This window comes from Tasmannia lanceolata, unplaced genomic scaffold (assembly GCF_043159265.1).
Source record: "Tasmannia lanceolata isolate RefF3 unplaced genomic scaffold, GAP_Taslan_0.1 ptg000012l, whole genome shotgun sequence".
Classification (NCBI taxonomy): domain Eukaryota; kingdom Viridiplantae; phylum Streptophyta; class Magnoliopsida; order Canellales; family Winteraceae; genus Tasmannia; species Tasmannia lanceolata.
This window is the reverse complement of record NW_027518689.1, coordinates 44,974,991-45,002,869: the sequence shown is the minus strand read 5'-3', so window position 1 is coordinate 45,002,869 and position 27,879 is coordinate 44,974,991. Positions and strand designations below refer to the sequence as shown.

Here is a 27,879-nt window from a genome sequence, read left to right as displayed (position 1 = left end):
TTTAATTCTAATTGTAATTACTTGCAAACCAAGGCATACTATTTTGCAATAAGTAGATCTTTCAAGACTCTTCTAGAAGATCTCACACAATGGAAACAACATATATATGAAAGATTTCCGTCCAAAAAGGACTGCCCAACGTTGGAGCTCATTTTTTACCTATTTATGGGCAGAATCAAGAAAAATCGTAAACTAGAAAGTTGTAGATCTCTACGAGCTATTCGAAACAAGTATAATGACAATTTTTTTGGAAGAGTAGATAAAAAGTTATGGCCATTTTACTAACCTGACCATACTAGCCCTTTCTAATTATAGCTCTTCCTTCTTTTCATTCTTTTCTTCTTTTTTCAAAACACATCAAATATGACATCATCATTACACCTCATCCATGTTGGGCATCCAACTTAGTGGGCCACCAATGTGGGGCGCCCACTTATGTGGCCGACCCACATGGGTGGGTCCACTTGGGCCCCTTCGTATGTGGGCTTTGCCCAATGGGCCTTCTCACATGGGTTTTGGGTTTTTTTCATAAAAATTTAATAAAATTCTTTTAAATTCAATATTTTATGGATGGACCTACCCCATGTGACCTTTATGGTGCACTCCTAACATATGGTTGAGCCATCTCTCTTGGGAAAAATAATTTTTTGGGCCAAAACGCTCTCATTTGACCAATACGCACCCGAAAAGGAACCAAAGTGCATTCAAATCAAGTTGCCCTTAAAGGAGGAGTTAAAATGGGAAGTCTTCGTGGTCAAACTTCAAAAATAGAAACTTTTTAAGATATCTCCTTTTGATAGGTGATATCAAATATGATTACTTGAGATTCTCTGAAAATGCCCAAAATGCCCTCATTTCACAAAATTTTCAATTCAAGTCAAACCCCTAAGAGTTTCTAAATTTAGCAGGTTTTCAAAAACTCATGAAATCATCTAAGACTCCTTAGACACACTCTAAATGTCAAGTAAATTACCCGCGAGGTGCAAAATAGGTGAAAATAGGAAAAACCCTGACAAATTCCAAAAATGGCAGGTTTTTTCACTTGATTGAAAACTTAAATTCTCATCTTCTGGAGACCATTGGAACACCCTAGAAACCTTTAGGATTGCGAATCAAATTCAAAACACTGAGAATGAGATAAAATCTACCATAAAACATGGATGCCTAATCTAATGCCTGTGGACTCGAGACTTGACAAACCAACTAAATCTTTCGCTTTTTAAAGTGAAGCAAAATGGGCATGTCAACAATCTGCGTGAAGGCCATTCACTCCACTACCGTTTAACCGGTCAAAACCGAATTGCATTAGTCAGTTCGTCACTACATGTAAGAGGGTTTCTCTACATATGCATGTTACATAATAAGTTTATTTATTACTGTTCATTTCTTTCCAACTTAATATCTGCATCCACGGTTGTTCAGGGGTATCTAACTGTTGGTCGTGAGAGGATTGATCTAAAAAAAAAGCTGGAGGTCTGGACGGACGGGAAGAAGATGTTGGCCGATGCTATTGGGGATGAAGATCTGACCCAGTTGGATATGATCTTATTCATGTCAAAACATGCACTGGGCTCTTCTCAGGGTTGACATGGTAAAAAAAGCCTTCGTCGAGTTCAATTTAGAAACGGGCGTGAAATTTGAGGAACTGGCAGCACCGACGGTAAGTAAAACACCTTTTGTATAACACCGTTTGATTGACACCCTAATTTATTTGTATGACATCGTATCACACCTTAATTTCTTTTTCAGATAAACTGCGTAAAGCAGTATTTTAAGGATCATGGTATGAATATAGATGAGTTTCCGTATGAACAGAGGAGTGATTGCCCACAGCAAGACAATGGGTTAGTCAGAATAGAAAGTTTATTGTAAAGTTGTTTAATTGTAACTTTAGTAAAAGTTTTCTCACTACTTTTTCCATTATTTATTATGCAAGTTTGACTGTGGATTGTTTGTTCTACAATTCATCGACCATCTTTATCGCAGAACTCCTTGGAAATTTGGCCCGGCAAACATCCCCGACATGCGTCAGGCTCTTTGTCAAAGATTTCTAAATGGGGACTTTGGAAAGTGTAAAGTTAGCAAAGATGATCGTGATATGTAAGATGTTGTAGGTTGTGTTCTTGTATACGTTGTGTTTTGAGTTGTTGTAAATATTTTTTTTGGTGTAAAGGATTGGGACATTGTAAACATTGATCTACGAAAGTTGAATTGATAATCTGTTATCAATTGTAAGTGAAGTGCTGAACAAGCACCAATGTAATTTTTAGAAAATGTGTTTTGAGTTGTACACATTTTCTTTTGTGTAAAGGATTGAGACGTTGTAAACATTGATCTACGGAAGTTGAATTGAGTTTTTGTTATGGAGATTCATTGGGTGTTTTGAGTTGTACATATACAGGTTTGAGTTGTAGATATACATGTTTTGAGTTGTACACACCGTATCACTGAATTGTTTGAAACCCATTATACATGTTTGCGATGTTGCTGAACAAGCACCATTGGGTGCTGAAAACTGACAGCGGCACAAGCACAATTGGGTGCTGAAGTAGGGAATGTTACTGTTTTTTCAAATCTTAACCCTTAAGACTAAGTAGTTTCCCCCATTATTACTAGGAGTGTAATAAAATGACAGTGCTCCGTGTAACAGAAGCTACCACGGAGCTTTGAAATGCTTTGAAACAGGTCCCCCATTAGTTTTTTTTTTTTAAACAAACAGAAGATCCCATGGAGCTCCGTCAATTTATACGAAGCTCCGTGTGAGATACTGGTTTTTTTTAAAACATGAAAAACAATAGGAATTTGAAACCTCAAAAACATTCAAAAGAACAAAAACATTGAAACATCAGAAAAGTTTAAGATTTTTAGGAGCGTATTAGGAAAGTAAGTTTTCGAAGTACATTGACTTGATCCTCTTTCACGAGGTATGTAGGCGGCTTGTTATCTTTATCCCAAGTCCAGTCAAACCTTCAAAAATAAACCATTTAAACTCTTTAAAAACACAAAAAGCTTTAAAGCTTTTCAATAAACCTGTTTTCGAAAAGATCTTCCTCTAGAGTTAGGATTTTGTTCTAGACGTGTTGTGTGTTTGGTTTGTGTTTGTGTTAGAGTTAGGAGTCTATCCTAGCTAGGAGTTTGTTACGCCTTTGTCGGGTCAGTTGGCGATCCACATCGCCGACTGATGACTAGAATAGGGTGCGTTAGATAGCCCATCATTTTTCTTAGGACATACATCCTAGTTACACATAGGATGTAGGGCCTACCTGCATTAGTTTAGGGCTAAACTTGTATTTAAATAGGGCATATAGGGAGTCTTAAAATACACAATTCACTTTAACCTCAACAATGTTCAAGAAGCTTTAAAAATTAGTCTGGTCTTTTAGGTCAAGTTTAGTTTGGTGGTCTAGATGTCTTAGGCATTATAGTTTATAATAGGCAAGCAAGAACTACGTGGCCTTGATTCATGTAAGAGGCGGGGATACGTAGGCGGCTTTGGATAAATACCAGACCATCCAAAGATTCGAGCGAAAATGTTTAGAGTTTTGGGGTTTGTTATTAGCATTTTGGGATTTGAGTATGTTATTTGGCATTATTTCTTGCATAGGATCATGTTAGTGTGCTTTTTCCATCCTTTTGAGTGTTTATCATTTAGTTTGGTATTGCTTGTTCACTCACATGCTAAGCTATAGTACTGTTTATTTCATTGTTATGATCGCATGTTTGTTCACTTATCCAGATATAGCTTTACTTGTTTTTATTGATTTCATCACATGTTTAGCTGTAGTATTTTCCTGTTTACCATATTTTGTTTATTTGTTTATCACATGCTTAGCTGTAGTTCTTTTACTGCTTTCTTGATTATCTGCTTATCATATCTGCTTTATCTGCTTATCATATCTCATCTCATCATTGTATTTTCTCATTTATCTGTCATTACCTGCTTAGTTGTAGTTATGCATGTGTATGTTTTCTGCTTTCCTAGATGTGATGAGTTATGATTAGTTGTGATGAGTTAAGACTTGGATGTTTATTTTTCTTTATTTATCCTTGAGTCATGCATGCTTAGGTAGACGTTTTCTCGGGGATATCTGTTCCCATTTCACATGATTTTTTTTCAAAATTCTTCAAAATTAGCAAAATATGGCATAAGAGACTGAGTTCGCTCGGGCGGATGGGGGTGCTCTCCGAACCTTCCTCATTCATAATCAGACACGGACCCATATATATTTGTGGTTATCCATAGCACAGAGGATTTATTTTTGGGTTCCATGGCCTATCCATGGATGGCGACTCTGAATTGTTTTAGGTACGTCTTGGTTTCAAGCCCTAGCTCCGGATCAAGAGGTATATCATTTATATCGCCACTCGTGCTATGCTATGAGGGTGGCACCATTTTAAGAGTTCCTTAGTAAAGCTCTCCTTCATGTGGAGATCCAAAGGACCGACGGGGTACTCGTCCCTCGCCACCTCCTCCGGTTCGGGGTCCACAGGTCCACTTGATTTTTATGATTAGTTTAACTTATTTTGGTCTTAATTAAGTGTCCCTTGAGGCCTCTAAGGAATTTTAAGTGAGGGATGTGGATTTTACAATCTAACAGACTTGACTTTGAACTTGATCTTCAAATGAGTGTCATTCTTCTTCATTTCAAGTCTTCATCCCTTCTTGGATCTTCACTTTGGTTTCCTTTGATTATCTATGAGATCTCCATAGCCTTGATCCAAGCGTCCTTGACTTTGAACCGAGATGAATTTTCAACTTATACAACGAAAACAAACAGTACCAATAAATCACTTGTGTTTGGAATCATCAAAACGAGATAGAAGATTGTCAAGGGTTGAACCATTGGGCTTACACATAGTCATAGTGATTGGAACGTCAGTCTTGCCGGTGCCACCTTCGGGCCAAAAGTAGATTATGTCTCCTTCAGTGGAGATCCTATGTAGCTCACAAAAATTATCCCAGGTGACATTTATCTTGACCCCTTTTCATATATGACATGATGGAGTATAGAGAAGGGGAAATTCTACGTTTAGCATAAAACAATTTGATCAAATTTGGATAACTATTCTCAGCGAGCTCGAGAATGGTAGTCCATCCAAGGAAAAATCTTGGAGGATGACCAGGATAAGACCATCGGATAGGTAGCCTGGGGATTGGCTTTGCTCAACTTGTCACTATTTCAATTCTAGATGGCGGAATCGATGTCGGTGGTGCCACTTGAACAAACAGGAAACTGCTCATCCTCCAAATGTGACCCCTATCTACTGCCAACCACAGATCCCATCGTCTAATGTCGAGGTTGAGGGCATGGGTTGGCCTGACTCCGAGGAGATTCGGACATCTATTGAGGCAGGGACTCCGACTTTATCCATTTCGGGGAAGGAAATGAAAATGCGGACTGATATATTAAAGGCGTGTCTGATTGATAGAAAAAGGGATAGCAACAGGACCTTGGATGATCTTTGGGAATGGGCTAAAAGCTTCTGGGACATTGTCTCTCTCACCAAGCCATGTGCTCTAGCAAAGGATGAAGTTATGTTCATGTTTGATACTATGGATATGGCTGCCAGGATTCTGACAAAAGGCCTCGAGGCATGTGGAAGTCAGCTACTATCTCTCTTTGCTTGGCATAAGGACTTTGTGCTGGGAGCGAAAGAACTTTGGGTTAGATTTTATGGAATCCCTTTACATGCTTGAGCTACCTCCACGGTGGAAGCGCTAGGAAAAGATTTTGGTACGGTTTTGGAAATTAGGATGGAAGGAAGCCGTGGTCATTGTATGAGCTTTGTGTCGGCTAAAATCCTAACTCCTAGATGGAAATTATCTCGTCCTTCTATCCAGATCCGGATTCGAGATGATTGCTTCACCATTGGAATCGATGTTTCCCAAGAAAGTTTCAAGCCCCAATTGTTTTCAAATAACATGGTCTCCCAACAATCGAGACGTTCGAATCCGATGACTCCGGTGTCTCCATAGGTCCTGGATCCAGTAGTTGACCCACTTGTGGGTCTTGAGCAGGGTAGAAGGTTGTTAGTGGTCCCGGCGTGGCTAATGGGTTGCCGGTTGAGTGGAGGAATCGACGGTTGAGTCCTTGGAATCCGTACATTCAAATTTAAATTTCAACCCCCCGCCCCAAAGAAAAAGGACGGTGTTCCCAAGGCCTCCAAGGTTTTGAATCCCTTGGACTGGTGTAAACCCCTTGGGATCTGTTTCAGCTCTAGTAGGGGCTTTCAAGCAGGGTTTCAAAACAAAAAAGGCTTTGGGCATTACCGTGTCAAAAATGACCCTGGGCATTACCAAGAAAGGGACTTCTAAATCGTGTCCATCTAGCTGATTCTCAAGCCTCAGGATGTTGCTTCATTATCGAAACAGAGAGTCAGCCAAGGAGTTTTAAAAACCCATCTTCGGTGTTGCTACCCTAATAAACCTTTTATTAACAAATCGAATTTCACTTCAAAGCTCCCTTCAGGAAACCTTTCGAAGGGAAAAGGGGTTGAGTAGATCCCCATTGTTTCGAATATTTCTCAGTCCTTCTCCAGGGCCTGCATCGCCCTGGGGTGACTTGATTCTCTTGCTTTCCCCAGTTCCTACCCCGATGGAAGCTGGTTCAAAGTTTGTTTTGATCGGGGATTGGTAACGTTAATGGTATTTTGACCGGTTTAGTATTATTATTAATATTGAGTCAAAAGGTTTATTTGTTTAGACTGGGCTTCCATATTACAAGAGGTGGAAATAGGAAAAATGGTGTTCTTTAACAAATCACAGATGTCTGGAGTGACAATTGGATGGAAAAGGGTCTTCTGGGAATTTAATTTTATCATTGAAAATGGTAATTTGAAGTGGTGGCATCTCCAAATAGGACGATAATCATGATTACAATTTTTGGAACTATAAAGGCGTCGTAGGGAGTTGCAATACTTCCCAAGAAATCTATTAGGAAAATAGAAATAAACTTGATCTCATTAAATGCTCGCCTTGCTACACACGTTTCTGTGGACAAGTGGGATTATATTACTGGATATCTTGGGCGGTCTTCCTCTTAAAAAGGCACCTCTTGACCTAGAGGGGACTAGAGTTACCCTCTAGGTCACCATATGATGTATTCTAAGGGACATCTTGTCCCTTCACTTTGTAATCCTCATATGTTGCTAATATATATATTTGTCACTTTTCAAAAAAAAGAATGGTAGTCCATCCCACGTCCTCAAAATAATTTCAAACTTCATATCAAGAAAAATCAATCGAATCTACATACCTTCCAAGTATATACTTAGATCGTTCCTTTACCCATGCTTCTTGTACCGCCTTATCTTGGAATAGGGGAACTTCCTGACAACCTTTCTTATTTCCCTTACCATGTCTCTTGGTGAAACAAGGAAATCTTAAGGGATTTGTAAGGATTTTGGAAATTTTAGGTTAAAATCCAAGGATTTTATAAGAAAATTAGGGAAAGATGAGAGTATGGAGGGGTAGAATGAGGTAAGGAGGTTTACAAGGGAAGAGCTAGGGTTCTAAGATGAAAGTGGAGTGAGAAGAGCTAAGAGACGAAGTTATATTGGTGGGAAAGAGGGCTAAACTCACAGAGATCTGTGGGTTTAAAAACCCTCAAGACCCCCCACGGTTGACCATGCTTTGTCGACGGTCGATGTTCCAAGTTCTGGTCAGTTCTATTTTTTTTTCTGTTTTTTATTGACTTTTCATTCTTTATCCATTCCTTTGCTTATGTATAAATGTTTAAATACTTTTCATAACAATTTTTTCACATGATATACACAATTTGATGTACATTAATTAACTCAAGCTGTTCTCGTCATTTTTCTTATTTTCCCCTACTTTTCTCTAGCTTTTAATTTTAATTTCTTTATGTCGCTCATTTCAGTTGAGGTACTTTGTTTGAAGTCCATACCTGAAATAGTTGCTCTACTCCGTTGAGGTACCTCATTTCCTTGAGGTTCATGCCTAGGACTAGCTTTCAATTACACAAGCATCGAGGCTCATCCTTCCCATTGTGGCATTGGTCCATAGTTACTCACTTTCAAAAGGATTGATATCTAAAATTTGTCTATGAAAACACACCCATCGAAGCTTGAGTGTCATCTAGCCCCATTGAGGCTATGATATGTTAAGATCCATTGGCTTTTTATAAGCCATCTTCATAGTATATCAACAATTGGCGTCTTCTTCGGCAATCAATATTGGCCATCATCAGCTAACATTCGGCAGCAACAGCAACATCAGGGAATATCATCATCAAACTTTGACGGTGCAGTTAAAATTAGATGGTTCTATTTTCTTATGGGGAATTCTAGTGGAAAATTCTATTTTCTTATTAGGAAATTTTATTGTAATCAAACGTGTGTAGATTTTTCAATCCACATACGTCTAAGAGGGCATGTTAGATTGATATGTGAAATCTCATTAATTGTTTGATTGAGTTGAGATCTCACCGTTGGATTACTTGGGTGATAGATTAGGGAAATGTGCTTGATTATACAACTAAGCTAGATGTGGTAATTAGGTTAAATTAGAATGTTCCTATCTTTATTTCATTCCACAAGATTAGGGAATTTTATGTTTATCATTTGGGTGTTCTATATAAACACTCATTAAGCTCTTCGTAATCAAGGAAGTTTATTGGAAATTTCCAATTTATCATAACCCTTTATTTTGAATTGGCTGTTGATATTCGCACAACGATGTTTTGATAATTGCACTAATTCATCTTGTCTTTTATTGTTTAAATAGCTGTCAAAGGTCATTATGGTTCCCAAAAAGCTCTCAAAGCCAATTAAAAAAGAAAAGAAAAGCTGGTTTCTGTGCAATTATTAAAACATGGTAGTGCCAATATCAATACCCAAAAGTTTTGGGGTCTTCACATGGTTTTAAATTTCGGCCGAAATCCGAAATTTCCAATTTATGTCGGGACCGAAACCGAAATTTGCCGAAATTTGGAATTTCGTGGAATACCAAATTTTGGCAGAAATTTCGGAATTTCGGTCCGAAATTTCAAGAAAATGTATATATATATATATATATATATATATATATATATATATATATATATATATATATTTTAAATAAAGATTACAAAATTTCGTCCCAAATTTTGGAATTTCGGAAATTAATTAAATAATATTTTTTAACTATTACCAAATTTCGGTGGGATCCGAAATCAATACCGAAACCGAAATTTAAAACCTTGGTCTCCACACGAGAGAGAGAGAGAGAGAGAGAGAGAGAGAGAGAGAGAGAGAGAGAGGGCTCATTCGGTCTATGGCCCATTTATTGTAAAGCCGGCCCCTATAAGACTCTGGTCTTTGGCCCATTTATTGTAAAGCACTCCACCTCAATTGTATTAAACAACCACTAAAGGACTAGTCTTTGGCCCATTTATTGTATAGCCCCCTACTTCAATTTTATTAAACAACCACTATAGGACTGCTCACTGTATGTTTCCCCACATAATTAATCAACTCATGTAAGAGAACCATATAAACTCCCCCTTGTTCCTCTTGAGTTTTGGTTATCGACATTCTGTAAGTAGCAGCACCATCCCCAACATTACTGGTATTAAACAACCACTATAGGACTTCTCACTGCATGTTTCCCCACATCATCAACCCATGTAAGAGAACCATACAAAACTCCCTCTTGTCCCTCTTGAGTCTTGGTTATAGACACTTTGAAGCTCTGTTTCTCCAACTTCTCTCTAAAGATCAATGTATCCGGTGCTACACTGACATTAAACTTCATGGCTGTCAATCTAGCTCTGTAACTAGCAGCCCCATCCCCAACATTTGTCACAGTCCTCTGAAACTGTTGTACAGTAGAATTAGTAATGAAAGATGGGTAATTCATATCCAAAGACGGGTTCGAACAATTGTAACCGTATGATCTAGTAATCGCTAAGATCTGTTTATCAGTGTAATTAGCAGCACAGAGTAGGCTAACATAATCTTGTACACCCGCATCGTAAATTAGACCAGGATCGAGGGCTTTGTTCGGGTGGACATGACCAGCTCCCATGGCTAGAGGTGTTGCAGATTGAAAATTATATCCGACGTCTTGGATCGGCCTGAGAGTGTTATCTAACTCACTCGCGGTGGTCATCATGGCGGATCGGATGGCAGCGGGGCTCCAATCGGGGTGCACTCCCTTCAAGAGAGCAGCCACCCCGGCTGCATGAGGGCAAGCCATGGATGTACCAGAGATTATATTAAAGTCACTGGACAAAAATATAGATCCTAGTATGGCAGCAGGTACCTGTTGAAGTATATATAAATGATTAATTAACATCGAGCAGCTTAAGCTTATCGAGTAATTAGTTGTTTCACATGGTATCAGAGCTATTGCCTCATGGCAGGTGTTCAAAACCCCACAACTCCTTGATATTAAAAATCCACGTGTATGACCAAACCAAAAGATTGGCCACACGTGCCAAGTGTACTGCCAACCCAAAAAGAAGAGCCACACATGAGGGGGAGTGTTAAGTACAAATGATTAAATAAGGGCGACTCTAGCTTGATAAAGTATGAAAGATTAAATAACACCATCTCCAACAGCTTAAGCTTTTGGACTGATTGGTTGTATCACATGGTATCAGAGAAAAGGTCCTAGGTTCAAAACTCCTTGACATTAAAATCCACATGTAATGGCCAACCCAAAAGAGGGGCCACATGTGCCACGTGTAGGCCAACCCTAAAAAGAGGGGCCACACGTGAGGGGGAGTATTTAAGTATAAAATATTAAATAACGCCTTCTCCAACAGCCTAAGCTTTTTGGAGTACTTAGTTTTTTGGCAGTACCTTTGGTGCCCAAGCTGCCAAGACTCTAGTCCCTGGGGCAACTAAATCTGGCTTTAAGATACCAGGATAGCTTGGGGAAGGTCCTCTTGATGTGTATGAGGCAATGGCTGGTGCAGGCTTGGTGCCTAATATGGTTTGCTGAAACTTTATGGATGCCTTAGGATTCAAAGCAGTTTTAACATATGTTATCACTGGCATCGCATCTTTTGGGTTAATAATGGCTCCTGGACAAGGAAAATCTCCTCCTTCAATGACAGAGCTATCATTAGAGATGAAAATAGCTCCACTAATCTTTGATTCAGAAACCTGAAACATCTGGTCCTCGAGATCTCCGACGTCCTCGCAAACCACGATCATTTCTTTGGCTTGTAATTCCAATAAAGTTAAATTACAGGCCTTGAGAGTCTCATTATATACCAATGGCAAATCCAATAGCAATCCCTTGGCCGGATATAAGGACCAACCCACAACTGCCACCCCATTGCCGAGAGTTACAGTTCCAGCAAATGCACGATCGACGCTGCTCGCTCCGACGGTTAATACCCATGGAATTCCATTGTGTAAGCTCCCCATATCTGGTCCTTGATTTCCTGCTGAAGAGGATAAAAAAAACCCCTTCTCCATTGCTGCAAAGGATGCTATGGCTATAGGGTCCTCATACAAAGGGACCTCATCAAAGCCCATTGATATCGAAATTACATCAACGCCATCTTCGATTGCTTGATCAATTCCGGCAAGGACATCGGAGGCATACCGCCCTTCGTCCCAGAGGACCTTGTACATGGCCAACCTTGCACTAGGTGCAACCCCTCTAGCAGTCCCCTTAGCGTAGCCGAAAAATGAGGCTCCTTTAACATAATTCCCCCCAATAGTACTTGAGGTGTGTGTTCCATGCCCTTCTGTGTCCATAGTAGAATTCATAGTGATGTTAATTCCAGGATTTCCAGCAATTACACCCTTGTTGAAGAATCGTGCTCCGATGAGCTTTCGGTTGCACATGGATGATTTGAACTGGACACCCGGCTCGCATTCTCCTTTCCACCTTGTTGGGATTTCAGTCATTCCATAGTCTTTGAAGCTATCACTCTCCGGCCAAACTCCGGTGTCAATCACACCGACTATGACATCTTTGCCATAATTCGATGCCGGCCAAAGGCCATAATTAGAATTAAGGGAGAGGAAGTCCGTCGTGTGGGTGGTATCGACCTTTACATTCATGTCAGGGTAGGCCGAGATGAAGCCTGGTGTTTGCTTGAGAGCTTCGAGTTGCGCACTGGAGAGGACGGCACTGAAACCATGGATGGCATTATCATAAGCATAGAGAAGCTGAGGTGTTGTGGTGGTGGAAGGACTAAGAGATTTCAGGATGGTGGAGTACCAATGTGTGTGACTAGTGAAGGTCTTGGGCATGGTTGACTTGTCCATGTGAATGATGTATGTGGAGCTTTTGACAGAGGTGGTCAGTAAAGGGAGGGTGAAGAGAACAAGCCATGCATACAAAATTATGTGAGGAGTGGCCATGGAAGCCTTCATCACTCCAGGCCTAGATTTCTGACTGATTACTAGGAAGCTGTCGAAGCTACTTATATTATGTATAGAGGAGGAATGTAACCCTTAAAGTGCTTTTGTTAAAAACCAATTCTGGCCATTCAAAAATAAAGATAATGTAACTCTGTTTAAGCTCTTGTAATGAAAGATAGGAGGATGGAGACAGGGTGAGAAAAATGTTGGATATTTCCTTTCTTGTCATGCTGTTCACTTATTCTAGGCTGGAGACAGGATGAGAAATTGTTGGATATTTCCTTTCTTGTCATGTAATTCACTTATTTTTTCAACAGGAAGGCCTATGGAGACAGGGTGAGAAAAATGTTGGATATTTCCTTTCTTGTCATGTTATTCACTTGTTCTATGATGGAGACAGGGTGAGAAAAATGTTGGATATTTCCTTTCTTGTCATGTTATTCACTTGTTCATTCAACAGGAAGGCCTCTTTGGATACCACTAAGGCCGTGTTTGTTTTTGATAGAAAACAAGATATAACTGAGAAAGAAGATGAAGAACAGGAGGAGATTGATGACGGTGAAGAGCAAGTGGAAAGTCAGCCATGTCACGACAAAAGAAACAAAAGCAGTAGAATGATGAGAACACGCATGTGGATGAAGGATTATGTCCGTAGTTAGATTAACAGAAGCTGATTAGTTAAAGATTGTTAAACTAGGTTGTTACCCTTTATACTTTTCTTGTAATTTGAAAGGCCAGCAAGGCTGAGTTGTAAGTGTTCATCATAAAAGGAACACGGGCAACGGATCTTTGGCGGTCCAACTTTGAGAAAATCACAATTAACCATATGGATTGAAATTGAAACAGTAAAGGGAACATACCGAAAGCCGAATATCATTTTGCTATCACTGGAAGGATTTCATTCCGGTATTTCTCCTCACTCCACAACAGACGGTGATGGGGACCGACTTCCTCTCTCTTTTTGCCGTGGATTGCCAAGAGAATGATGTAGAAATTGTTGTTTGCAAGTAGGGACCGGATGAGAGAATAAATAGACATTTATGGGAAGAAACACAACTTCTCATCACGCTGGTTCTCTCCCCAAAAGTCTCTTACATTTACACCCCTTCTTTTATGGCTTTTCACTTAATGCCTTTTCACAAAACCAACTAACAAAATGATCTAGGCCGTTGATCTTGCACATGCCACATCCACCGTTAGGATAATTTCCTAACATTGTCCCACTTGGCCAGCAAGATCTTTGAGCCAAACATAAGGATCATATCTTTAAGTTAGTTAGATAATAAACACAACATTCCATTCAGCAAAAACTACTAACAATAAACCATGTAACCATTGGGTCACCAACTCTACCCAATAGCCTACCCCACGATTATATCATTAGTAATACTTACTAACATGAATGTAAACGCATCCATGCATAAGATGTAAATATGGTCCAAAACAGTCTACAGACATTCTACCTCTTACTCACAATCCATTTACGTAATGTGCACAAAATGGAGCGGTAAAAACTAATATATATCATAATCATAAAATAAAATGTGATCACAACAGTGTATCTCAATACCTAATGCAAACTCCCACTGTCATAGGCTATCAAAAGAGTCAACCAACCTTATGCGCGCTACATGCTCTCTGAAGAGCTTTGGTGACAAGCCCTCAGTCAAAGGATCCGCCAACATAAGTGCGGTGCTTATGTAATCTTCAGATACACACTGATTCTGAACTTCCTCACGACAATATGTCAATACATTGACCTCATTACTTGATTTGTCGTTCTTGGAATTGTAAAACCGCAGCGGAATTATCACAATCCATTCTCAATAACTTGTCGACTATCAACAAGATAAAACCCTGAGACAAAATTCCGCGACTTCAAGGCATAGTACAAGGCCTTGAAGTACACAATAAACTCCGTACCCAAGGTGGAAGCAACTGAGTGTCAATTTGACATTCTTCCACGATTTAGGACTTTCTGCAAAATATACTAGAGCAGAACTCTAGGTGTTCCGACAACAGTCGGAATTAAATTAACCAATCACACTAGGGTTATCTCATTTACTTTATGTGAGCATTAAACATTTAGTCCCTTACAGACAATATATAACCTTTTGGCAAATTTCCAATGATCCATACATAAATAGCATTGGTACTTTCTAAATTTGCCCACCATATAGGTTATACACAGATAGGTGCAGATTTAAACATTCAATAGACCCCAATTGCGGAACTATTAGGGAACCTCTTTATCTGCTCCTATAATGAATTGATCCTGGGACCTTGAAACTGACTGAATATATCACCCTTAACTATAGGAACACTACAAATGGAGTAATTTATCCATGTTCAATACTTAGGACTTTATCGAGATAGGCTTTCTGCAATCTCAGCAATCCTCAAGTCCCAACTAGGTGAATCTAAGCTCCTATTATGTAGGATGCTTCACCTGAATTCTTTTGTATGAATATCATTGAACATGGCTAAGTACTACTAGCAAGTAGTATACCATCAACACATAACACGAGAAAAATAATATTACTCCTCTGACCTTAAGATATATCCATTATCCTGTAACAATTCCTTAAAACTTAACATAGAGAGTACTTGATGAAACTTTATGTACAATTGTCAGGAAGTCTGCTCTAAACCTTAAGCAGAATCTCGAAGTCTACAGACTATGTGCCTCTTTCCTTAGCCTCAAGGATTGTTCGGTAGTCGTTACCACCAAAAAATCTATAATGTGGGTTGTTAACTTATATGTGTCTTTTAATGTTCCAATGAGCATTGGTACCACCTTCTCTTGGATCACCAATACCAGTACTACAATCCGGTTCTCCTTAAAGGTGATTTTACTAAAGACACTACAGTCCCACTAAGGTCACCATCCTTTAGAAGTCTTGGCACATTTAATCCCGACAATATACGTACTATGGGTCAATCAACAGAACCTAAAACCCTTAAATACTTTAAGATAATCTATGAAATTGCAACTTATGGTCATAGAGCTTAATCACTATATTCGTGGGTTATAAACTTTTGCCTCATATAAACAACCCAAAGTTGCATATTTCCCAATTTCAGCTTCCTTATGACCCATAAATCTTAAAGGGTCTTAGGCACAGCCTTACTTGGATCACAAAATAGTGGGTGTTTTAAGAGTTTTAACCCACAATCTTAGGCAACAGAGAGTTGCATAAATGACCCTTATTGTTTTGATCGTTTATGTCAAGTTAATTCTCGACTCTTATCTTATATATCACAAACAAAGATAGGGCCTCCTACTTCTTATTAGAGAGACACATTTAAATATGGCTAGAAAATTTAACCAAAGGGTAACACCTTCCGCCACCAACTGTCAGAGTCCAAAGATCCAAGATGTCATTGTGAATGACCTTTAGTAGATCAATACTCTTGGTGACACCCTAAACCGATTAATCTTTGTATATTTCTCCTTCAATGTACCTCGTATCATTGTTTAAATCGGTAAAATCAAGTGAATCTAGAATTCTTCTTTTACCCAACTATCCTCAGATATGAGGTTAAAAAACTTAAGCCACTGATTGGATAAATTCTTGTTCACGCGATTTCATTTATTTCTAACAATACTGATTATCTCATTCTGATGCAAGGTGGGCCAAGTCTGACCTTGAGAGAAGTGCAATCCAAGTCAATAAGGATTGCCCTGAAGAGAACCAAAATCACTAAATGGGAAATAAAAAACTAGAGAGAATCTATTATACTTCCAGACCTTGATCCATAGCCAAAGGAATCAAATTTTTCTAGAATAAGATTTCTAGTTCATATGAAACCAAAATTTCATAAAAGAGTGGCGAGTAATAATAGATTCAACAGCCACCTTTATTCTATTTCCCGATATAATGGTATACTCTCCTCTACTAAGCACCTAACTCGCACCAAGACCTCACATAGAATTCTAAATGTGAATAGTAACACCTTAATCTATTCACAAATCTTTTTCCGGAGTACTTACGAAATAGAAATCATAATATACAAAGATATGGTATTAATTCCAGGCCATATCGAACTTAAGAGATCCATACTTTATGTGTCATTTATTATTCAAGATAATGGCACTTGATACCAAGTTCACTCTCTTTAATTGATAATGCTAAGACTAGTCTATATTTTCAGGACTCTAATGTTGCCATTTAAAATAACCAAGAGGTGTGTCGAAAGTGAGCACAACCAAGGTTCTGAATCTAAAGCCTTTCAAAGTGTGCTCAAAACTACAACTTTGGTGAATATACTTTAAGGTTATCAAAACACATCATAAGGGTATTTGCAAGTGCTTCTAGTGATCCTCTAAAATATTCACTAACTACATTCAAGAACTCCTTTGCATTTTCGAGTCTTAAAAATATCTCGAATTGCATAAAAAAAAAGGAGCTCTACCATTACTACTAGAGTGATACTAACATTGAACTCCCACTATTCATAAGCATCTTTTAGATGTGGGTTTAGTGAGCCTGTCATTCAATGATACATAGTCTAGCCTTTTGTAGTCTTGAATTCTGCAGATCTATTCCATCACTTGCTAAGGTTTCTGACCCACTAAAGTACTCAACATAATCGGTATCTTGAAAAGACACTAAGATACCAACAACTTCAATGTCACAGACACAGACTTGCAGTTCCAAACATGCTCACTTCTTATAACACCTATTCAGTCCATAAATGGAGTTTAATTAACTCAATCCACGATTTTAATCAATCCAACTGAAAAGAATGACTAAAATGTATAAAATCATGATGATACATAAGTGTGCTTCTAATCAGATACCATATGTGCCATCGTGGGCCCCGTCCGTTAGGCCGTGCCATGATGCAGAATTCGTTTCTACTTTAGAAAACATAATACCATGATTATGAAGAGACACCAGTGTATCACCGTGGGTCGTCCGTTGGGCTGTGCCACGGCACACAATTGGTTCTCACATACAATACTCAGTCAATCTATCTTAAGGAAAAATTAGTTAGATTGCCCAGAATCACAAAAAAAAAAAAACACAAAAATGTGACCCAGACGAAACATCAAACGTGTCATTGTGGGTCGTCCGTTGGGCCATGCCACAACACACAAATGATTTTCAATTCAGGAAATCACAATACTGTGATTCTGGCGAGACACCAGGCGTGTCACCGTGGGCCGTCCGTTGGGCCGTGCCACAGCACACAATTGGCTCTCCCATGAGACCAACTAGGGCCAGATAACCCTATACTTGAGGCGCATATCACCGTTGGGCAGAAGCATAACCCCAAACCAGGTTACCCAGGCCTAGCCCTCTCACACCGCCTAGTTGTGCAAAACAACAGTCATCCGTTGGGCTAAGTGTTGCTCTTGGACAAATAGTCGCAATTGAAAGTGGTTCATACTCCATAAATGTGTCATTGTATGCGACACGGTTCTCAAAATTAACCACTTAACCTTAAGCGATTTCGTTTTCCAGTCGGAATCGTAGTTCTTTGTTCATTCCTTTAGTGACCAATCATAACAAGATGTAGTTTGATTTCAACTAAAAATAATGAACAACGTAATAAACTTGTGTATACAAAACCAACTTTCAACACTACAACAAAACTGGGCATTCCCTACCCACACTAGTTACATCTGTAGGGATAAGTTTACTTTTTCCCTACGGATTTAAAATCTCTAGGGAGATACACTTTGTCCCTACGGATATTTATTTTTCGGTAAGGAAATATCTTTTACCTACGGGTTGAACACTAATATGTAGGGAAAGATTGGAATTTATCCCTATTATATTCTTTTACCTACAAAAACAAGAAGTTTTCGGTAGGGATATAGGCACTTTTGCCTAAGGTAAAATTTAAAATTCCTTACGGATAAATTTTTTCAGTTTTACCTAAAAAAATTCTCGCTCGACTTTTCCCCCGCCCACTGCTCAAGCGCACCTTTAACGAAAAAATTAAAAGAGCAAAGTCGCGCAACTTTAACCCAAAAAATAAAAGAGCAAAGTCGAGAACCCTAGAAACCCCGCCCTCTACTCTCTTTCTCATCTTCACGAAACCCTATTTCCGGTAAACTCTCTCTCTCTCTCTCTCTCTCTCTCTCTCTCTCTCTCTCTCTCTCTCTCTCCATCTCTTTTCTAATCCTCCGCAAGTATGTTTTGTGCTGCATTTTTCTTTCCTTTTGTTGGTTTTTGCATAGAACATTTCTTGGGATGAGATCTCTGTTCTAAATTACTGGACTTCATTAGGGTTTCATTTTTCACGAGAGATTTGACGGGGTTAGAAGTAGATAATAATTCTAATAGGGTTTGATACGATTTCTTCATTAGGGTTTATTTTATTCAAAATTCTGGGTTATTTTCTGCGATTTATGTTCTTCATCAATATTTTGGGTTGGAAGAGGAGAATGATCTGCGTGTCTATCTTCTAGATAAAAGCGTACAATTCTAGTCCAATAGAAGTTCTTGTACTTTGGAAGGAAATGCCATTGTTTTTTGGTTCTTGAAATTCTTGTGTTTCTGTGAACCCAAGAATTCTCGGATCTTCAATTCTTCCCCAAGCTGTAAGGCGATAAGTAAGCATTTAAATTAGTTAGACGAGGCATGGCTTCCAAGAACGAGTCTGATACTAGAGGGCGCTGTGTTTAGGAAGTGCTTTGGCAGCTTCAGGCCAACAGAAGTTTATCCGAACAAAACGGTTTGATCTTTAGGTTTTTTTGCATCACACATTGTAGGAAGGGTGATGAAGTTGACACACCCATGTTTTTATGAGGCTAACACCTTATGGGTTAGAGCCTAGGTAGAAGAAATGTTTAAAATTAAGCATTGTAGGGATTTACCCTTGATTTGATGGAGCCCTTCCAGAAATTCTCGAAGGCCCAGGGGAAGCCTAGGCCTATAAGAGGGGTTTTGGAAATAGTTTTCAACCCCTAATAGAATTCATTAGACCAGTAATTTTACTATGAGGACTCGATCATAGTTCACTATTAGTTTAATCAATTTTGAGGCCTTGAATGTTTTTAGGGTCATTGCAGCTACATATTCTGTGATTAGCTTCCGGTGAAGCCGTCAGGATCGGCACGGCAAACCTGATGGCTCGACTTTATTTTCCAATTTATTTGGTTACTTCTGTTATTGATTTTGTTGATTTCCTTTCCATCTGGAACATGCTACAATTATGATCATTTTGTGGGATTTTCAGGATATTTTATCTGAGCATCAATGTAGTTCATGCTAAATTTAGCATCATTGAATTCATAGTCTCTGGTGCTGGTTTGGCATTTTCCACGCAAAATTTACAAATATGGGTTTGCTAATCACAGATTTCCATATTTAAGATGCACAGTTTGCATGTCAACTGTACATTGAAATTTCAGTGTGTAGGCTAAGTACCCCCTATCTGATCATGATCAGATGGCAGTGGCAAGTCGGGCCCACCATGTGTTTGAGTCCCATGTACTAATCTCCTCTGTTGACTGCAATCCGATAGTGGTAAAGAGCATTACAATTTACTGGCTTTGTTCATTTTCCTTCCTCTTTATAGTCTCATAAATCTGTGTAGTTGTCATTTCTGACTAAGCAGATGGTGTAGTTCAGTTATAGGGTTTACATTTTTTGTTCATCTTGCAGCATAAATCTGTGTAGCAACAAGAACACCTGTCCAACACCATTTTGGACCTTGATGACGATTCTAACTGTAATGAAGAAGTCAAGTTGGAGTTGATGCCTTTGTGGCTTGGTGATATATGCTGACGGAAAGATGTGATCAACTTTCATTTGGCGTCGGTAATGAGTTGATGACCTCCAATGTTTTTGTTTTTTTTGGACATGTATTTGCTCTACGCTGGTTGCAAACTTCCAATGTATCTTCTTCTCTCTTTGGATGTGATAATGACAAAAACATTTTATGGGTATACTTGATATCATTATTATTTGTTCTGATGATACACTTTCCTTTCCATGACAGGCATAAGTCAAGCTAATCACATGTTATGTATTATCAACACTCATAATGTAAGTTACAGATGTCATTTTTTTCTCCTACTTGACCTTGGAGCTTTGGGATCTTAGCCTTGAGTTCATGTTATTCATAATCCTAATATGAGGAATGCTAGACTGAAGGGAGCCTTGCAAAAATGAGATGAAAGGACTCCCCCATTGGTTGCACGTCACTCTAGTGCATTTATATATATATATATATATATATATATATATATATATATATATATATATATATATATATATATACACATATGAGGAAAGTTTCTCTAGTCGGCCGACTAGAGAAGCTTCTCTAGTCCGCCGACCAAAAACATAGTGGGCCCACGTTGTTTGGATGATCCAAAGCATTCATTTGATGGGCCCTATTATAGATAGGGTGTGCCCAAAAAATCAGCTCCATAGGATCATCCTAGCCCTTCGATTTGTGGAGGTTAAAAATGGACAGTGGAGGTTAAAAACACAGTGACCCCACGTTGTTTTGATGATCCAAGGCATTCATTTGATGGGCCCTGACATAGATAGGATGTGCCTAAAAAATCATCTCCATAGGATCATCCTAACCCTTCAATTTATGGAGGTTAAAATGGACGCGTATAAACTCCACAAATCTATCCATTTTTAACCTCCACAAATCAAAGGTTTAGGATAATCCTATGTAGCTGATTTTTTGGGCACACCCTATCTATGATAGGGCCCATCAAATGAATGCTTTGGATCATCCAAACAACATGGGCCCACTGTGTTTTTAGGTCGGCGGACTAGAGAAGCTTCTCTAGTAGGGCCGACTAGAAAAACTTTCCTCATATATATATATATATATATATATAGGATGTGCCTAAAAAATCATCTCCATAGGATCATCCTAACGCCCACTGTGTGTTTTAGTCGGCGGACTAGAGAAGCTTCTCTAGTCGGCCGACTAGAAAAACTTTCCTCATGTGTGTGTGTGTGTGTGTATATATATATATATATATATATATATATATATATATATATATATATATATATATATTTTTTTTTTTTTTTTTTTTTTTTTTTTTTTTTTGGTGAGTAAGTTGGGGTTAGGCAGGACCTCAACCAGATATATTAATAGAAAGATAGTACAAGAAGAGATGGGACCCCAAGGGTCAAGAAAACAGCAACAAAAAAAATCAAAATCTACAACAAGCCACTTCTTCTCTGTCCGAGCTAACAATTTCAAGTAAAGAGGCGGGCGATAACACTACTGGCACTGAAGAATCCTTGAAGGGGAAGTGTCTTTTTGAAAGGATATCAGCAACTCTGTTTGTTTCCTTCTAAATGTGAGTGATGCGAAAGGATTGAAGATGACTTTTCAGATAAAGAATATGATGGAACAACATTTCTTTCCTCCATGGCGCTTTTGAATTGCCTTGAATAATGTCCACCGCAAAACTGGAGTCCGATTCCACCCAAATTCTGGAAATATTGAGAGCATTGGCCAGCAGTAATCCGTGATATATGGCAGAGAGTTCAAGTTAAAAATTCGGCTCATCGTCTTCCAGTAGAGAGAACATGGCTATAATCATCCCAGAATGATCTCTAATTAGCCCTCCCATTCCACCACCCGCAGAATGGGAGCATTGCACCCTTAATATTGGCATTCCACATGTAAGATGTGATCTAAGTTTACATTTAGATTACACATATTGTTTTCTTGGACATGTTGTTTTCTTTTTTTATTTTGATCGGTAATTTGGGGTTAGGCAGACCCCGACCAGAAATTCTATAGACAAGAGAGAGAATTACAGTTTGAAATACAAAAGCCCCGAAGCATCTTCACAAAGAATTTCTTCAAGGCTTTCGGGAATGGAAGAGATGGGGATGTCTTCCCCCTTACAAATACAATCAGTTTTAGATAGGAAATCAGCAGCTCGATTGCCTTCTCTCCAAATATGGGTGAGGTTCCAGTAAGAAATTTTTTGAAGGGAGCAATGTATTTCTCAAGAGTTGGAATCTTGGTCAAAGGGCATGGCCATTCATTGAGGATGACCTTCACAGCGAGGAGGGAGTCTGATTCAATCCAAATATGGGTAATTCCTTTTGCCTCCGCAAGACGAATGCTTTGCTGAATTGCATCAATTTCGAGCTCTTGGATCGTGGTGGGAGGGCAGTTGATAGAGAAGAGGGCTGATGGGTAATCATTTTTGTCCCGCAGTATGCCTCCAATGGCAGTTCCATCAGAACTCAAGGACGCATCAGAGTTTATCTTGGTTAGTCTGCAAGTTTTTCCCATTTGCATTGCTTGGTGGAGGCAAGGTAATGGAATAAAGGAATGTTTATATTCCTTGCAATTCTGGAGTTTTCTTCCTCGTCATGATCATTAAGCTTGAGGAATAGCATTCATTGTCTTGAAGCTGAAAGAATCTTTTCCAAAATGAACTTTTTGTGCTGCTTGATACCATTGTGTAATCTGTTCTTTCTTTCCATCCAGATGAAGTAGACAGATGCAGTGAATAACACTGTTGCTAGAATTCCTGTTTGACCCTTGTGCTTGAACTTTCCTTCGATCCATTCTTCTTCCTCCAAAAGAGTCTTTTTTTGTTTCTTTCTGTTGGAAATCCTCCACAGAACTGATCTCCAGATCCAAGCAGTGTAGCTGCAATTGAAGAAGATATGATCCACACATTCAGGAGTTGCGTTGCAGAGAATATAGGAGTGGTCATCTGAGGGTGACAGGAATGCGAGCCTATCTCTGGTTGGCAATTTGTTTAGAATAGCCTGCCAAGTAACAAAGCTAAGCTTAGGAATGTGCCCAGGGAACCATAAAGATTTGGTACAGGGAGGTTTTGGGTTTCTGGTTCTGACAGTGTTACAGGCACATTTCACACTAGAGGAACCATCTGGCTAGGGTTTCCAAATAGCCTTCGATCAGATCCTGAAGTGAAAAGAGCTGACTTGATCAGGATTTTCAACTCTTGAAGGTAAGGTTCATCATTTATCCTTTCCAACCAGCCATTTTGCATAACATCTTTGACAGTTGAATTCTGAGGAATGGAATTGAAAGTGGTTCCCAATGAAGTCAGAGAGTTTATAGGGCCATTTGGATGCCAGGGGTCTGACCAGAAAAGGAGGGAGTTTTTCTTGCCTACAACATGACATATGAAGGGTTTAGCGATTTCTCTTAATTTTAGGATGCTCCTTGCAGCCTAGGAAAAAGGACGATTGGGCATTTTGATGCTCCAAAAACTATTTCTCCTGATGTATTTGCGTTGGAACCAGATCACCCAAGGGGAGTTTTTGTTACCAACTATTTGCCAGAGAAGCTTAAGCTGAGAAGCAAGGTTTATGTCGGAAACCGTCGTGAGACCCAAACCTCCCTCATCCTTTGGCCTGCAAATTGTTTCCCAAGATAGAGAGTGGAAGTTTTTCTTTTGGTCTGACCCTGACCAGATGAAGTTCCTTAGCAACCTTTCAATATCACCTATGATTTCAGCAGGGAGGTGGAATGCTGCTGACAAGTATAACTGATAAGTACTAAGTATAATTTTAACCAATTCTACTCTCCCAGCCCTGGAAAGATGCCTATTAGACCATAGGGATATTTTGCTTCTGATTTTATCAGTGATTGGTTAGCAATCCTTTATAGTAAGCCTGGAGGTTATGAGGTATTTATGAAGTCTTCCACCATGGTAGTAGACTTCTTAGCTTCTTTGTTTATTTGAGGTATTTATGACCATGGTTTTAAATTTCTACCGAAATCCAAAATTTCGAATTTCGGTGGGGACCGAAACCGAAATTTACCGAAATTTCACTTTTTGCCATTTACCGAATTTCGGTCTGAAATTTTTGTAATTTCGGTAATTTCAATCCGAAATTTCAATTAAATACCATTATATATTAAAAAAAAGTGTTACAAAATTTCGTCCGAAATTTTAGAAATTCGGTCCGGAATTTCGAACCAAATTACCAAATTTCGGCGGTGGGGTCCGAAACGGTTACCGAAACCGAAATTTTAAACCATGTTTATGACTTTCTCTCGTTGTAACAGATCTAAATACCCAGAAAAATTCCAAATAAGTTGTTGCATGTATTCAAGTTGCTTGATTCACCATAAATTGGAGAATTTGATTTTAGTTACATAGATGCTGCAGTTCTACTTGCCTTTTTCAATGTTTTCATGTCCTTACTATTTGTTGAGTACACTGATTCTATTCAAACACAACCTGAACTCCAGTCTGGGAAAGAAATGAATGTGCAATGGAATATAGTGGAATATGGTCTGGTTATAAACTAGGAAATTGTGATCCACTCACCTATAAATATATCTAACCTTGTGTTTTACTATATCATGTAGTAGGTAAATCAATCTTATATAGTGCATTACATAATTTCAAGAAGGTTTCAACTCTTAGTCATGACATAAATGACCGGTACTTCCACACTTTCATTCTGTCCATTTTGAACACCTACTTTAAGTACTCAAATTTTGTGTCAATTATTCCAAAAAAGGAAACCCAATCGGTGCGTAATTTCACCAGTGCATACTTACACTTATCACTATACTAGATGTTTTTGTTTTGAATTTGTATTAAAAAGTGTGTCCTATACTGCATGTTACAGTAGATAGTCTAGTTATTTGCTTCTAATTGTTTGTTTTTTTGCTAATGAATCCAAAATCCATCTTATCTGCGTCTAGCAAATTGAGGTTAACTTAAATGACTTTATATAATTTAGAAAATGAATAATCTTGTGCCGTGCCTTGATTCAAATATATCCCGACAAGTGAATTTGCTAAGACCCAATAGAAAATTGCAAATCATTGCGGATACCCTAGGAAATAACGTTGCTTGGCCTCATGCATTTGTAAGTGTAAAATTAGTCTTAAATGGCAAGATAAATTCTTTAAGTGAATTTACTTTTTATGCATGCATTGATTTATCATTAATATATACATGCTTTTTGTTTGTAGGTTAAATCACTAAATCTCAAATGGTTATGGCAATGGAAGAGGAGATAAAGAGGAGATGATGAAGATGATGTTATCAAATCATTAAATGATGAATGTTGAATGATGTATTATTTTGTTGAGGGAACAATTTCAAGACATTTTTTATTCATGAATTGTGATTTTAAAGATATTTAATTAAAACAGTTATTCTTTTTATTTGTAAGTGATGTTATGGTAAAATGGATGTGGTAATTGTAAAAATTTTGATGTTATACATAGATTGTTTGTGGAATATACAGCTACAATATGTCACAAGAAATTGTTATTTAATGGATTAAAAAAATTGAAATGGCTATCCCTATGGATTCTATTTTAAAATTTTGTAGGGAAAAACATCCATGAATTTTCCCTACAAAAACACATTTTCCCTACATTCTTTTGAAATTTTGTAAGGAAAAGCAACTTCTCCCTACTGAGTTTTTGGAAATTTTGTTAGTAAAAACACTTTCTACGTACTGATTTTATGAAATTTGTTTGGAAATGTACATTTCCTTACGGATTTTTATTGAAATTCTATAGGGTATGGTTTTTTTTTTTTTGGAAAATCCGTAGGGAAAGAAACATTTTACCTACTGATTTTTCAAACTTCGGTAGGGAAATGCACTTTTTACCTTTGGATTTTTTGAAATTTTGTAGGGAAAAATCGTTCTCCCTACCAATTTATTTGAACTTCCGTAGGGAAAAACACCTTCTCCCTACCAATTTATTTGAACTTCCATAAGGAAAAACACCTTCTCCCTACCGACTTATTTTAGCTTCCGTAGGGAAAGTCTAGTCCTGTGCCTATGGAATATTCCGTAAGGAAATGTGGCCTATCCCTACAGCACTTCAAATTCGTAGGGAAAGGGCTTTCCCTACCCTCACCTAGCCTACGGAAGTTGTGCACGAGAATATCCGTAGGGAAAATCTTATACCTACGGATTTTGGTACTTTTCCCTATGGATTTGTTCGTAGGGAAAATCCAGCTTTGTTGTAGTGCAAGTTCCATGATCAAACATAATTCAATGTTTTAGGTTTTGAAAATACACACTATCAGTTTATTATAACCATAAGCTTGGGTTTTAAGCATATCTGGCATGAACTAATGTGCATTCAAGTTAAAAGTTTAGTCCCATATATGATTTCAACTAATCATTTTAACCCTTATGTTATATGCAAAACATAAAGCATATAAACAACATATAGGGGTTCTTAAGTTAAGAATTAGAAACCAAAGGTGTTCATTGACTGAGTTTTAATCATTAAACAACATCAAAACTTTACATAACTTGGTCTCCATGGCATTTAGTTAATTCTTTAAGAGTTTGAAATCAAAATTAAACTCAAGGCCCACTTTTAAAAAACCCAAAAGTTATAATATTACACTGAAATTTTAAAATCCAGACTCCGAACACCAAAACAGACCGTGGAAACGGGTTCAGAATGGTCTAAAACCATAGGAATGGTCTAACCCAAGTCCAAAACCCCAAAATATTTGACTTAAAATCAAACTTACAAAATCAAAAGTCTTGATTTTACACTGTAACTATATCATACAGTGCCTAAATACCAAAAATGACCTCAAAAATAGGTCCAGAATGATCTGTAACCTTAGGAACCAATCTAATCCGAGCTCAAAACTCCAAAACTTTTGACTCAAAACCAAATTTATAAAGTCAAAAGTGTTAAAAATACACTATAAGTGTATTATATAGTGCTCAAATGGCAAAATGGATAGCAAAAATGGTTTCAAAGGGTTGCAAAACGTTCGGAACTAGTTTTACTTGGGCTAAAACCCTAAAATATTTGACTCAAAAACCAACTTGAAAAATCAAAAGTTTTTGAATGTACACTATACCTATATGATACAGATACCAAATGCCAAAACTGACCCAAAAATTGATTCAGAAGGGTGCAAAACCTCCAGAACCGCTATAATCTGGCCAAAAATATCACAAAAATTGGCCAAACCGAGTCAAACACAGATTTGGGCCGTTTGGGCTGGTTCAGGTCAGGTTGGGCCAAGCGGTCTGGTGGGCTTAAAGGGTCTACTAGGCCCTTTTTAATTGAAAAGCCCGTCGCGGATCCTTGATGGGCCCTCGCGGCCCGGTTCGGCCCGCCAAGCCCGACACTATTCATCGTCTTCTTCATTAAAATAGTGAAAATTCCAGTAAAATCCGAAAAAACACTCAAAGTTCGATTTATTATTGCGGCTTCGTTTGAAGTCCGATTGAGGCTCACAATACACCATTGGACTCATCTCTCGACGAACTTCGTAACCATGCCGGAAAATTCTAATTGGACAAGCCGGTCACCGGCGGCACACTGTTTTCCGGCGAGGTCCAAAACTTCCCCAAAAGTTAAAATTTTCATCTTTAAATCGCCGCCAAACGCAATCCAGACATCGGATCGACGAACCGTTTGTTGCGTTGGATCATGGGAACACAAGCAACGTTTCAGTGCCATTTAATCATCGATCTGACTCCAGAATTAATGGCGGCACTCAAAATACAAGTTTTCACAAACCCTATTTCAATCACTTTTAATGCGATTTTCTCGCCGGAACCGTGGCTCTGATACCACATGTAAGTGTTCATCATAAAAGGAACA

At 38.4% G+C, this 27,879-nt stretch overlaps 1 protein-coding gene and 1 long non-coding RNA gene across 2 annotated transcripts; one reads left to right on the top strand and one right to left on the bottom strand.

The window, feature by feature from the left end:
* Positions 1–9,326: 9,326 nt before the first annotated feature.
* LOC143888349 (subtilisin-like protease SBT3) lies at positions 9,327–12,431 on the bottom strand. Its single transcript, XM_077392739.1, has 2 exons — positions 10,807–12,431; positions 9,327–10,264 (listed from the first exon to the last, which is right to left on the bottom strand). Exons 1-2 carry the CDS (start codon positions 12,337–12,339, stop codon positions 9,572–9,574), a joined length of 2,226 nt encoding a protein of 741 aa, XP_077248854.1. The 5' UTR covers positions 12,340–12,431; the 3' UTR covers positions 9,327–9,571.
* A 7,270-nt stretch (positions 12,432–19,701) lies between these two features.
* LOC143887398 (uncharacterized) lies at positions 19,702–20,264 on the top strand. The gene is made up of 2 exons (XR_013254154.1): positions 19,702–19,811; positions 19,950–20,264. It is a non-coding gene; the product is annotated as an uncharacterized LOC143887398 (long non-coding RNA).
* Positions 20,265–27,879: the final 7,615 nt, after the last annotated feature.